We start from the raw sequence: 14,939 nt of genomic DNA, 5'->3' as shown, positions 1-14,939 counted from the left end.
TATTTTTCCCCAAATATTACTGTTTATGTAAGTGTCTGCAAAAAGGTGAACTTCAAAAAAATCCGAATCAGCATTAGGATCAAATCACATTATATAATGCATATACATATAAGAAACTAAAAAGACCAGTTCGTTGTGAGAATTTTTAGTTTCTGATCTACTATAACACAATTATGAAAATGCCTTATTCTGATTTCAGAATGCCAGTGGTAGTCAAAAGTAACTAGAACTACATTAACTTTAAAGTTTGATAAAAGCAAGGCCAGTGAGATCCAGCTCAGGCTCTCGACACAAATCTGTGACTTTATGATACAATACTGTTCTTTCAATTTAGCTGAACAATAGCCTGGTCTAGGAAATTCAGAAACTGTTCTACTATTGAAAAGAAGGGCTACCAGTGTCTGCTTTGATTATTTTCTTTTTTTTTTTTTTCCTGTGTGTGGCAAGGTCACTGACTTTGATAAAACCATTTGCAAACTTGCATCAGCATCTGAACAGAGAATCTGGCCCCAGGTCATCCTCTGTTCTCTACTACTGTGAAATGGATATTGCACATAACTCATTTTAAAATAATGCTTAACTTCTGTAGCATGAAATGTCCCTCGTTATGATTTACAGAAGATGGAGGTCAGTACAGCTGGAGTGAAAAGGACTTATTTTCAGTTAAATCTCTTCAAAGGATGATAGCTGTGCATTACCAATCAGACTTTAACAAAGGTTTTCCTCTTTGGTATTGTGTCACAATACACTGCCTTAAGAAAAAGAGCACCTGCAATAAAATGAAGCCTGTCTAATGCAATATAAAAAGAGTGGAGACTTGTTAAAGACAGAAGATTGAGACCTTACCTGAAATATTGCAGCAGAAATGGCGATGATATAAACCACAACTGAAGTGGGATTTTACACAATATCTGAACCCAGGATAAATCTTTCACAAAAGCCATAAAAAAAGCAATTGAGAAACAAGCCTAATTTTAACAACTAGTGCTCAGAAAAGGGCATTCTTATTGGGGAAAGAGTGGACAGCCATTGGAGAGGATGCTAAAGAAGGCAGAAAACAAAGCAGACGTGGCTCTGTCCCTCTTGTGAAGGCAGATGCTGAGCTGGAGCAGGGCTGTGCACACCTGGCCCTCTCATGGCCGGGCAGAGAACGAGGCTTCCCACACAGATGCCAAGCTTACCACCAGCTGGCAAAGCAGAGAGCACTGTGCACTGCAGGAAGCTGCTGGGGAAGAAGACCTGGAGAGGTGGCTCAAAGGTCATTAACCAGTGCCCTGAGCATACCTATTTGCTTCCTTCTGCTGCTGAAGTTGTTTGCATGCAAAGCCTACTCTTATCCTAAATAGGATGTCGGGACTTGTAAGGAAAAAGGAAGCGAGGAAAGAGATGAAGGGTGTAAGAAGAAGGTCACATCACAAATCTTTTAAATCATTCATATTCATCCTTTGTCTCCTACTGCCTATTTGCTCTTTCAGTGGCTAAAATACCTTATTTCTCATGTCCAAACCTCATCAGTTGTGTGCTGCAGTAACAAAATGCATTCCTATTACTGTGCAGTGTGGGACTGTGTGCAAAATCCCAGCTGCTTCACAGAAAGGAGCCTGTGCAGAGCTCCTCCTGACTCTGCAGGGTGAGGAAACTGCTGGTGGCAGTGCTGGCGGCTGGCTCCTTCAAGGAGAACTATCAGTTTGCATTGACATTCCAGGGTTGCTTAGAAGCAACACCATAGACCTCTAGGGAAAAAAAAAAAAAGCAAAAAAAAAAAAACCATGGAGAGTAAAGAATGATGAAGAAAAGGCACTTTATGAATCTTCCTTTCCCTCTGGGACTGAGATACGCAGAGAGCTGCTACTATGTCCCTGAAGTGCTATGAAGTCCAACAATGCTGCTACCAGTCCACACTACTGTGTGCTGTGCACATGCCAAATTCTTTGGCTAATGATTTGCTTCAGTGGTTCTGTGAGAGCACAACTAAACCTGCATTTTATTCATGCAAATCTAATGGACATAGGGGAAAACTACAGACAGTCCATGCTGTTTCTGAAACAAGAGATAAAGAAATCTACATTATGCCATTAAACTACATGTGAAAGCCATGCTGTCTCTTGATAAATACTGATCTGTGTTGTGGAAGTGATCCTGTGTGCCAACATATCTCTGTGCTCATGAAAAACAGGGAAGCAGGAATGAATGCTGGAGCTAGTACTCTGTGTTACTCACATGTCTGGTTAATTTTTGCCGTCCTGTATTATGTTGCAATTTATTGCAAAGTATCATGTTTTAATTTATTATAAACTTAAATTAAGTATGCTAGTAATGTAAATATGATTTGCAAAAGTGCCGAGTGCTATCTTCAGTTAGTAGACATACTGGAAAACTAAGAAGAGAAAAAATAAATTTTTTAAAACTAGCCAAATTGACAACTCGATTAATTTAGAGAAATTCAGCAGTCAAACATTACTTTTTCAAGTGGAACACTCCTGAGATAAATTGAGAGGAGATGAAGTAGGAGGGGAATATCTTGGCTTCTGTACTTTTCTCCACACACACATTTATTTGCTTACATTTTCATGGTAATACTAACTACTACTACTACTGCTGCTACTACTACTGCTACTACTGCTAATTCTTGCTGTGACAATCCACTCCATTTTACCTATCAGAGAGATTTGGTTTTCAGTGCAAACACATAACATGATATTTCTCAGCAACATATCTCAAGGCTCTTTAAGGCTGAGGAATCAGCAGTGTCAAACAACACATTGAACAACTGATTTAGTTAGACAGCTGTGAACAGCATTCAAGACACCGGGCAGCTACTTTCCTATTAAGCATGTTAATAACAATTGTTAGCTGTCATTAATTAGAGTTTATTGGCTTGCAGTTTTTACAAGATTAATGATAGTAGTACTTTGTGGCAATTTTACATCCATGTGTAAATTTTAATATTACACAGGACAATGGTAATTCTTTTTATTATTATGTATCAGTTCAGCTGTGTACATTGAAGCACTAAATCTGTGCCAGATGCTCCATAACAGTTTTCACCTCTGTGTCTAAAAGCAAATAAGCCCTGGATGAGCAATGAGGCTTGATCTTGATGGTACAAAGCGCTGACAGAGCTGAGAAAAGTGCTCATCTATTGGGAAACATCCTATTCAATTCTTATGGCCTGGGGAGAGCAGAGTGCAGGAAAAAACTGACTGGAATCAGACTGTTTGGTACACAGGAGCTAGGCTGATGATCTCTGACAGCAAAACTGATTCACTATGCAAAATTCAGAAGAAAATGGTGTTCACAGTGGACACTGGAAGGCTCTGAACACACAGAATGCTGAGGTTTCAACTTTGTCAGATGGATACGGTGGGAGAGGATGGAGCTGCTACAGATGGAAGAAGAAAGGAAACCATTGCCATTCATGCAGAAAGGAGAAATATCTCTTTTCTGAATATAGTCCTCATCATATGGATGTGTTTATGGACATATCTGTTTGTATAAATATAGAAAGAAACACTGTCACATTACTGCATATGAAATGCCCTAGAAAACAGAAATGAGGAGTAGCAATATCCTCTTTCAGAAAGAAGTAAACATAAAGGTCCTAGGCAAATGCAATTACAGTTAGCTTGTGTTTTCAGCTTGCTTTGCTGAATTTCGCATGAAGGTCATTATGGAGACACAATTAAATTGAATTTCTGGTAAAAATCTGAGAGGGCTACCAGAAATAGGGAAGAAATAGCAGAGTACTCCATAGCAGAGAATGAGGAACCAAAATGCTGGAGAGGCATCTGTTTAGTCAAGGACTTTTTTAGATGCAGTCACACAATATAGCACAGAGGTTGATCTGATCATCCTGGTATCCCTTCTGGCTGTTTCTGCTGCAAGCACATTACGGGTTTGCAAGATTCAATACAAGATGATACACAGTTCACCCACTCATAAGGTATTTCTACCTCAAGAGCTGCCTATAGGTGTGTAAAAAGAGTATTGTGAATCAAAGGAGCTCATCTGTGTGCATCTGTGCCTAATTTCATGGCCTGACTCTCAGCTTGACTCCCCAAGCCCAGCAGGACAGGCTGGGCACACACTGGAGAGGAAGAGGCCTTGCCAAAAGGCTCCTGAGCTTCTGGTTTGAGTTTCCCATGGGCCAGTCATGCACACTCATGGCAGAGAAAACCAACAGCCTCTTGAACTGCATTGCCATCATGGCAAGGGAGGTGATCCTGGCCCTCAGCTCAGCTCAGCTCTGCTGAGGCACATCGGCAATGTGCCCACTGCTGGGCTCCCAGCAGAAAAAGGACGTGGACATAGTGGAACAGTCCAGAGAAACACCAAAAGGTATCAAAGCATCTGTCAGATGAGGAGAAGCTGAGAGAGCTGTGACTGGAGCAGCCTGGAGAACAACTACCTCAGGCAGATCTTAGTAATTATCTATAAATACCCAATGGGAGGTGTAGGGAAGAGGGTACCCGAGTCTGCCTTGAGGCGTACAATGATAGGACAACAGGCAAGGGACCCAGGTTGCAACACAAAAAACTCCAGCTAGACATGAGGAATTTATTTTTTTTCGATGAGGTAGTCAAGAAGTGAAATAGGAAATAAAAGTGTTATGGGATCTCCATCCTTTGACACACTCAGATTTAGGCCATATGAGTAACCTGATCTAAGATTGCCCCCTTGAGCACCAGGACTGGTCTTCAGAGGACGCTTTCAATCCCAATTATTCTCTTGGTTTGTGAAATAGAACTGTTCATGTCAGTACTTCACAGTCTGAATTTCAAAACCAGCTCCAAAATCTGTCTGAAAACAAATACCACAAATTTGAGAGTCCAGTTTTTGTTTTTTTTTTTCTGGTATCTTATTTGCTCTGCAATGCTTAATATGCAATGACAATGAGAATTCTGTCAGAAAAAGGGACAGGCGAACAAAAGTGTTAACTTCCAATTTCAGCACTTCATGCTTCCTTACATAATTTTACATGTCCTTTTGGTATAGATTAACAGCAAAAAGAAAAAAATATTGAAAGACCAGAAGAAAAGGGCTAAAATATTTAAAGTTAACAACATTATTCCTCATGATCAAATGACTCAGCTTATACTTTTAAGTGTAACTATCAAATCTGTTTGGAGAATTGACTGCATTGTATATCTGAACACATTTCTGACTACTGAACAAATGATAAGAAATAGTTGTGACATCAGCTATGGCTGAGCAAATGACAGTCTGCCTCTCCAGTAATAAGGGTTATTAGTCTCTGAAGAAGTAAAAAGAACAAATACAGTGGTTGAACAAATAAAACATGTTTTCACTAAAATCTTCAAAATTATTTTCTGTGATAGTCTTCAAATCTGACCACATTGTTTTATTACACTTCAGCATTGCTTGCAAAACAGCAAAAAAAGAAATAATGGAAGAAATCTATGATGTGTATTTAATGAAGGTAAAGTACCCAACTAATTAAATGCAAGTACAACGTAGGAGAGAGCACCATGGCATTTTCTTAAATGTGTAGTTTTAGCTATATATTTTCAATCATCTTTCCTAAGGAAATCACTTTTCTGCTACTGAGCTGTCACTGGGTCTGTTTATCAATTTTCCAGTAAAATATTTTTTAGCACATATGGCAATTTCAGCTATATTTGAAAGGAAGACAATATCTTTAAGACACATCTAAGACATTAAATCTGTACAGTTCCTATTAATCCTGGGTGCTGGGTGGTGAACAGAGAACCATCTGTTCTGTTTTGGTTTTAGCCACCAAAAGGACAGGAAGCACCCAGACAGTACTCCTCCTGTCTGACAGCCACCAGTCAGCACATGGGCACTGACACCTTCCACACATTTCTTGATTAGCCATAGCAATTGCCTTTTCTTTCTTGCTCAGTACACTTCAGCAAAGAAAAATTTTATGGTGCTTGTCGAAGAGGCGGTCTAAGACAAAAACAAAACCCACAAAAAAGCAGAGGGATATCACTTGTTTTAGTACTTCAGAACACCATTTTCACTGACTATATGTAGTTTCAGTATTGTTTCAGATTGGACTTATACAAATTAAACGACAAATAAATACCAATGTAAATAAAATTCTGGGGGAAAAAATTTAAAAATAATGATTTTGTTACACTGGGAAGCTTGACTTGGGGTTTCATAACTTCAGCTTAAATAGATGTGTGGTACTAGTTTTTTTTTGAACATTCTCAGTAATAAATAAACCCACATTGCTTTTGTTAGCATATTTAGTTTAGAGCCTGGATTCTGCATTTCAGATAGAAATTCAGTAAATAAATATAAGTTTAAAGCAGTAAGTTTCTAATTTTAGTAGATATACCCTTCAGTCCTAGACTGACTTGACTTCTGATTTTCACTGAATGAGCAAAAAATGCAAACAGATACACTCTTTTTAAAAGGCAGGAAGAAAAATAAAATGAAAAGAAGGGCCAAGAAAAGAAGGAAAACTCTCAATGAACATTTGAGTGTTTCTTGCTGTGCCGTATGTGGCAAATGAGTTCTTTGGCCTGGACTGTTCAGATGCTGTACAGCTTGCTGCCAGTGTTAGTGGATTAGTTGGAAGGAACTGGAAATAATCTTACAATGGGCTTCAAGCATTCGTTTCATCTTAAGCAGAAAGTTGTTTGTATTAAATTCATGGGAGCATTTTAGAAACACTGTTTGCAAAGAAGAGGCACAGAAGCAAAGAATTTTTCATTCCTTTCACTGACTTTCATCCTTTCATTCAAACAGAATATTTTTGTGCTTTTAAAAGACCACTTGCTGAAAGTGCTGTGGAAAAAGGGATGTCAGTAAACAAGGACACAACGGTCCTTGACAGAAAATGAATCACTAGAAGTGCATTCTGCTATATAAGCTATAGCTGTTACATAAAACTGTGGAGATATGATTTTATCTTTCTGTGTCTGTTTTTGCTCCGTTTCTCTGCCTTGTCCCAGTAATCTGTAAAGGTAATGGTAAAAAAACCCCTAATTTCATGCCTGTAGGAAAATGGGGCTTTGCCTCTGTTTCTAGTCACTTATGCAACACAAATTAAGGGCTATCCTGGTTTGTTTTGAATTAACAATTTATTGCACTTTTTTTTTGTGGTTGTGTATGAACAGATGAAAAAAAAGGACTAGGTAAATTAACTGGGAATCAGATTTAGTGACATCATTTACAAGGTTCTAGAACACATTCTGTTAAGCATAAGAAATGTTCTATAACCATGAAGTGCAGATGTGCTTTCTCCAAAATGGAAACACACTTTCTGAAAGCTGTGTGGAAAGCTGACATGGAATAGATCTTTGTAAGATCACAGAATCCTAGAATGGCTGCAATTGGAAACGACCTTAAAGATTACTGAGTTCCAACCCCCCTGCCCACTACTTTCCATCTTATTTTACTGCTGTGGTGGCTCCTGCTCAGCAGTGAAACACACCAGTTTGGGCTTATTTCTGCAGGTGATCAGCAGTGGTCATGTCAAACACTGAATCCTCTTGTGCTACAGACTATGGGTCTGCCCCAAGCAGCAGCACTTCCAAGGCTGCCCTGAGAGGCCATAAGGAGGGAACAGCCCATGCCTAGACCCACACCACCCCCAGCCATACACCAGGAGTACACTGGTCAATAAAATGGGCGCAGGCTTGCTTCCCCTTCTCAAAGGCAAATCATGTGCATCACTTAAAGTGGCCAAGTAAACAAAACACTTCTGGCAATAGTCTTGGTGTTTGTGTGGTGTCTTTTAGAGCCCAGGATGCAGGACAGTAAGGTCCGCCAGAGGAGCGTAAAGGATGAGTATCTCTTCCAGGTAACAAAAAGGTCTTCCTGGTTGTGGTTGTTCTAAGCTGTTAAGAAGGTAAGGTGTTCTTTCACCATCCTGAGAATAAAGGATGAAAAGGATCTAAAATTATTTTGGTAAGCTTAAGTTACAGCAGATGATCAAGTGTAGGTGGAGATCTGCTGACTCAGGCTGAAAACACTGTCTCTCTTACTGATCATAGAGGCAGCAACGCTTTCATGTGTGCAGAAATGGATGCCTTGCTTCAGTGTTGTGTTTAAACAGGAAATTGAGCTTAGCCATGCCAATGGGCACTAGCACCAAAACCAAGCAATATATTCCCAAATACCTCCAAGTCAGTCTTGAGTGGGTGAACAAGACTAGAGAAGAGGAGCCCAGGTTTATTAAGAAAACCATCACAGTCTCAGAATATCCTTGAGAGGTAAGATCCGAAACCTTTGCTGAGATGAAGACAAGAGGGAGCAATCCAAGCAAGTCATACACAAACCCTTGAGTGCAGGCTGAATCCATCTCCTGGATTTAATGTAATGGCAGCCCTACTGTCCCTTTGTAGAACGGGAATCTGAAAATTTAACCCCATTTCTCTGTATTTCACCATAAATAGTAATATAGACTTGGCCCTGCCCAAATCATCACAGCTACTTAAAACCTAAAAGGAAGATCTCATGATAAAAAAAATGCACATCCTGGGTTGTGCATGGGGGGAGTCTGGAATTCAGATACATCAATGGGCTCCAGGAGAGAACTTTTCTGTGAAGACAAGTCCCAGATATAGAGTGTGGGGAGGGTAGCTTTTACACACACACCGATGTACATGGAGAGGATAAAATATATGAGAAAGACTAATAAACTAAGAAATATAGGAGACAAAAGGAAATAGGAAATGGTGAAAATAAAGTTGTACAAGAAGTGAGGAAACAGCAAGGTGCTGTTTTTCTCTGCTGGCTGGTAAAGAGGACAGCAAGCAGAAAACACCAGAGCAGTTAAGTGGACAGCAGGCATGGGTAGGGAGGAGCACATTAGCTCACTTCTACAACACAGCCAGTGGAAAAGCCTCCAGTCTTCACTGCTTGAGATACACAGTCATGAGAAGTGTGAATGTGTATGTACATGGGCAGTCAGTTGAGAAGAAACCCACAAGCCCACAAGCCAGTAACCCTCCCTTCATTAGCGTAGATTTAAGGGCAAAGCACTTTGAGTTATGGTCTCATTACTGAGATTTAATTACTTTTCCTAAATGTTCTGCAGAACATTTACTTGTACATTGCAAAGTATTACAGTATAGTCACAACTTAGGCTCTCAATTACAGGAGAACTAGGCAGGAAAGAAGTTGAGTTAATTAGACTCACTGAAGCTTAATCAATTCCTCGGTGTATGCAGGGAAGAACACGCCAACTTTTAGTCCATCTGTGAAGCCACCTTACCTGTCTGCTACAGGTTATTAAAGCCCCCAAAGAAAGGGAAAAAGTCAATGGGTGATATTTGAAAATAGCTGTTATTTTGCATTTTCTACGTTAGTCTAATTTCTTTTTGCCAATTTCTTCTTGCTAATTTCTTCATTCCTATTTTTTGAAAATGAAAGGTTTTGTTTCTGAGTCTGCTTCTGACTGCCCATCCTCAAAGCAGCATTTGGTCTTTGAGGGTCATATTAGAACCCCATTCCAGCACCTCAGGCTCATTTGTAGATCAGCCTGTCTAGGAAGACCAGAACCTTCACAGGGGAGAGTAAAGCTGTAGCTGTCCTGCATACTTTCTCTAGCTTGGCTGTAATGCCATTCCTGCTTTTACAGTGATGGTACTTTAGAAGGATGGAGAGAATCTCCTGGCATATTGGGAAAGAAGGGAATTAACATAATACATGACTTCAAATTTAATTAGGTCATGCAAATATAGATATGTATAGGTAGTGACTACTGAGAGAATAAAAAAATCTGTAAGCTCACGAGCCAGTTTCTTTCACTTCAGTAGCATGGATTTAGGGCAAAGATTTTACACTTAGGAGCAAATAACATAAGCAAAAGTGAAAATAAAAAATTTCTAGGTAAAGTTCTAGTTCACTTCCTAGGTAAAATTTATCCCACTCAAAATTAGACAGTAGCCAGATAAATCACTTCCTAAAAGCAATAAAAGTATGCTGCATGTAAGGTGTTAACTCCTACCCTCAACTCTCCCTGTGCAGTTAATGAAAAAACTCAATTAGCTTTAAGGCTTGTCCTGTGGAAGTGTGAGACAAATTCTCCATGTCTGATTCAGCCTGTTGGGGCCACAAACTCCATTTTTATTTCTTAGCATGCTTGCATTAGTTACCTATTTTAGGCATGCAAAATCCAGACCTGTGTGAACGGACTATGCAGCTGCCAATTTAGAAGGAAAATAGGTAGCGGCTCCGGGATGAAAATAAAATGTACATGTGAGATCAGTGAGATCCAAACATGTGCTCAGTGACTTCATTTTCCTTTGCAACTGAGTGGATAGTGTGGATAGCCAGTAGGAACACCTACGCAGGATGGTGGGTGTACTTCAAGACTTGTGGTAACAGAGCATACTTTTTCTATATCACTTTTGCATGCCATGTAAAAGAAATCAGGTAGCATCATGTGCACACACAGAAGTGAGGGAGAAATTGTTTTTCTGAATGTAATTTAGAAGACCCTCACATGGATGTTCTGTTCTACTACAATGTAGGCTGAACTGGGGGAGGATTTCATTATAAGCTGTAGAAAGTATGTGTTAAAACATAATGGCATTCAGAATAAAGAAAGATATAATGGCCAAATGAGTATATAGCATTGTCTGTTCTTGGCAATAGTAATAGAAAAAGTTCTTGTTATGTCAGCCTCACTATTAATTTTCAGTTTCTCTCTTTACCTTCTGCCAGTGAAAGCAAAATTGATGTATTTATGACATTGAGTACTATTTTATGCATTTATGAGTACTATTTTATGAATTTCTGTATGAAAAATGACATTTCATTTTCAGTGACTTCAGAAGCAGATGCATTATGAACGGGTTTGCAATAAAATCTTCAAAATTCTCTAACGCATTAACCAAGAGAAGCAGAGTGGTGGCAGAGTCCAGCACCAGCAGATGGCATTCATTCCCTGCAATTCCTGCAGCAGCAGGACGCACTGAACAGTGAACTTGCACCACAGAAATGTAATATGTGGGATCACAACAGATGCAGATAGTTAACTGTAAGTTATTTTCTTGTCGTTTGGTAAAATTTTTCTTTTAAAGCGTCATTTAATTTTTTCCATTATTTAAGAAACAGCTTACACATAAACACTATCTAGAGATAGATTTGCCATATCAGGGCAGCATGGTTTGATATTCACTTTGCACACTGGTATAGATAATACCCGGTGAAAGCCAGTCTGTCTGACCCACTATTTTTTTTCCCCAGCAGCATGTTTCCATGGATGAGTGATGGAAAGAACCTGACCTCTCTTCCCAGTTCAATAGCACTTTTATTCACTGCTCTTCATGTTCCTAACTACCCTGCTAAGGTGATAAAACTATCAGTTTAAGTATTTATAACAATAATTTTAAATATTTTTATGGCTAGAAATACATGACCTATGCTATTTGGCAAATAGAAAGAATAATGGATTTAAAATAGATTTCTCCCCGCCCCTCAAACGAAGCAGAGCTTTACCCGCATTAGGGTACAGACTATGAACACACTGGCAATTCAACAACACCATGTTGTTCCAGCAGCCCTCTGACTCTGATGCAGGAGGCATCAGGCAGGGAGGTGCTGGGAAGTGGGACCAAATGTGCAGCTGCCCTGACTGCTGGCACCTTTTACCACCAAGGTCCTGAGGGGGAAAGGAGAGGCTCCCTGCCTGATATGCCAGCTGCTAAGACAGCTAGTGTAGATGAAAAGAGAGCAGAACAGGCAAGTGGACATGCAAATATAGGCCGATGCAGTAAAAAAAATAAATTAAAAGAATCAATTTCATTTCCGTTGACAAAATAAACAAAATGCAATCTCATCTGGAGTTTCAGTAACGTGTTTACAGTAACATTAAAAGCAGGTGTTACCTGTTCTAAGAGATTCTGAAGCCTCTCTATTTCACAGTCTATTACAAATTTCTTTTCTTGCCTTCGGTCCAGATCTTCTAAAAGCCGCCTGTAGCTGGCATCGTTAAAATTCTCCACACAGATGGCACTGACTTGCCAGCTATTTTGTCCTGCTTTTTCCATAATTGCTTGAAGTATTGAATAACCTAAAAAAGAAGGATACATTACACTAGTAACGCAATCATTGCGGTTTTTGAATAGGAATTGTCCTTAATCAATATTACGTCTCATAACATATGCTCCTGCAGGGAAGGGAATAAGAGAATATTTGAATCCTACCTATGCTGCTTGTCATGATCAGCATACAATACGCAATTAATAAAATTTCCAATCACTGGGAGTGATCAGAATGCTGAGCATTATGGATAATCTTTGTATGATTCATACACACAAACTCTTCCACTCAAGCATTCAGATTCTCAGATTAGTTTTGCACAGTTTCTGTATCCGGACACAGCAAAGGAAAAATCTGAGCCTACTCATTCAGCAGAAGTATTTGCATACCACAAAAGCATTCAAATGCTTTGGTTTGGATTTCTTTTTTAATAACAACACTTAATCCAAGCAGCTTCTAGTGCTTCCTAGTGAGAATTCTTTGTTTAATTTAATTATACATATAAATTATATGCCAGTATAGATGTATAAATAGAAATTATATTGAACTATTTCAGAGCTTCCATACAGCTTGAATCAATGTATGCAAAGAGATTAGAGGTCACTGAATGAAGGGCACCAGAGAAGCATTAACTGTTACTACTGGCAGGATTATTGCTCTGTATCAGTACCTGTATTTGATGCCCTCCATGTTGTCTTTGAGGCCATTCACAGATGGGAATGGCAGTGTCCTGTCAGAGGTCTCCCCCTGAACCTGCAGGGAAGTCCCAGGCTGCCCTGGACCACTAGCCCTTCACCTTCTTCCTGCTCTTTTTTTTTCTTTTTTCACTGGGTATGTGTAGTACAGAGGCAGCAGGGGAGCTTATGACATGACTTAGGAGAGCTTGCAAACCTCATCTTGACTTGCTGAACCAACCCATGAAGCAGGAAGCATGTATTATTCTATTTTTCATCCCGAATAAGTAGGGAATTTGTTTAAAGCAATGAAGATTGTACACCTCACACTCAGAGTTGATGTTTAAAAAGGACAAAAAGAACAGAAGGACGGATATGATTCTCAATAACACATTCATAAAAATGACACAATTCAGAGAAGCTCTTCCTGTCTAGAACCACAACAGGATTGTGGCTTTTAACTCATTAGCTGGCAGAATTTCCCCTCTAGCTTTAAATGAAAGATTTCACCTCTTAAAAATCTTCCTTAGTGATGTGGTTACCCAGTGGCAGCCTCTTTCTCTCTTCAACAAGACTGTCCCATGCCTGAGTGCAGAGACCCTCAGGTGTCATTTTAATGCACTTAAAGATGGCACTGCATTGCAGGTTCCCCGTAGAAGAACTATGACATATCCCCACAGATTTCAAGAAGAATCTTAGTAAGCTACATTCCAGAAAGAGCACTTTTGAGTGTGTGGTTGCTAACTAACTAATTAGCAGAAGACCTACAACACAACAGAAATCTCAGTTTGCCTCCAGTCAAATAAAACTAGACAACAGTGTTATTAGAATGTGACGATTTTGACACATGAGCAACTAATCTTGCAAATCAGGGGTAGCTATTTTTCTACTGGTTCCTATAACATTTGCAGTCTTTGAAATATTAAGTTAAAATATAAATTTTCTTATCTTTTATGACATTATGCACCAGTACTTCAAAATGAACATTTATTAGGTTTTTCCCCCCAACTCAGATGACATATTTTAGCTAAAAATACTAACATATATAATAAAAACATAAAATGCAGAACATATTTTTTAATATAAATGAGACATTTATTTTATGAAACAGAATTTTATTGCAGGAAATGAATTCAAATACTCAATGTATCAAGTATTAAAACATTTCTGCACTCAGCATATATTTTTAACCCAATGCCTGTTATTTTTTTTCAAAGAACCATCAGCTTTCCTGTTAATTGCTGCATAATTATTCTGCTTTTCCTGTTGCTATATTCAATCTCCTTTTTGCCTGTAATTATCTCTGCAAATCATGACGAGATTCTTTCCCAAGCATTGTATTTCTTGCTTAATTTCCTATTCATTTCCATATATAGACATATATTAAAACCACTTCAATGTTACAGGGGTTCCTGCTTCACTTAACACTGTAACTTTGACTTGATCTGTGCTACCAAGGCAGTCAACATTTACTTAATTCAGCTTCCTGACACTAATTAACATTTTCTTTGATTCAGAATGAATAGTGTTTGAAACAGAAATTGACATTCCCTCCTTCCTTTCTTATTTCATTTGGACAACTTCACTAAGATGTGTTTGGATCAAACTGGTAATTTATTCCAGCACAAAGCATGACAAATATCAGACAAACACATAGGAAACCTTTTCTTCTATCTTGGATCAAGGTTTCACTTGCCACATTTCATTAGCAACCGCCTTAATTTAGGTATTTGAAGCTTTTGCAGCTTCTTGTCAGTAGCTGGCACTCAGATGAGGGTTTTCACATGTAGGCACAACACAGCTAAACAGTACTGAGTGGATATGTGCAATATTCTACATCAGAAGAGTTCAGAATCCCTGTGCAAGTCATCAGTGGCATGGTCATCCATTCAGTGTGGAGGAACAATTTTTAATATAACAGACTGACAGGGATGAAGTTTAAACAGAATGAATAAAGGCATTCACAGGCTCAGTTGGATAAAAATTAGACATGCTGCGGAGAATGCTTATTTCTCCAAAATAATTGGCTACAGCTGACAAAGAAATAAAATTAATTTCTGCAAACATTTTATAAGGCAAAAACCTCTGAAACTAACCTGGGATAATTCTCAGAAACTGAATGCTGCATTTCTATTCAAGCATAATTCCTAATCTTTAGAAAGATGTTTGAACAAGTAAAGACAGCAGACATGAATATTATAGCTGTCAGCTAAAAGGTATTTATTCTCTGTTTACCTGCTGTTTATCCTCAGTTATGCTACAGACATTTTCTGGAGT

General features: G+C 38.8%; 1 protein-coding gene across 6 annotated transcripts in view; it reads right to left on the bottom strand.

Annotated features, from left to right (window-relative positions):
* Positions 1-14,939, bottom strand: part of GRIA4 (glutamate ionotropic receptor AMPA type subunit 4) — a 217,182-nt gene that overhangs the window by 78,478 nt on the left and 123,765 nt on the right. For all 6 annotated transcript variants that reach the window (XR_005259076.1, XM_038154861.1, XM_038154846.1 and 3 more), the window contains exon 4: positions 11,835-12,019. Coding sequence is in view for 5 of the 6 variants with exons in the window: in XM_038154861.1 (XP_038010789.1) it covers positions 11,835-12,019 (185 nt within the window). In the remaining variant the exon portion in view is untranslated. The remainder of the gene's footprint in view (positions 1-11,834; positions 12,020-14,939) is intronic.

The sequence above is a fragment of the Motacilla alba genome, chromosome 1, assembly GCF_015832195.1.
Source record: "Motacilla alba alba isolate MOTALB_02 chromosome 1, Motacilla_alba_V1.0_pri, whole genome shotgun sequence".
Classification (NCBI taxonomy): Eukaryota; Metazoa; Chordata; class Aves; order Passeriformes; family Motacillidae; genus Motacilla; species Motacilla alba.
The sequence above is the reverse complement of the archived record's forward strand: the minus strand, read 5'-3'. Positions and strand labels throughout refer to the sequence as shown.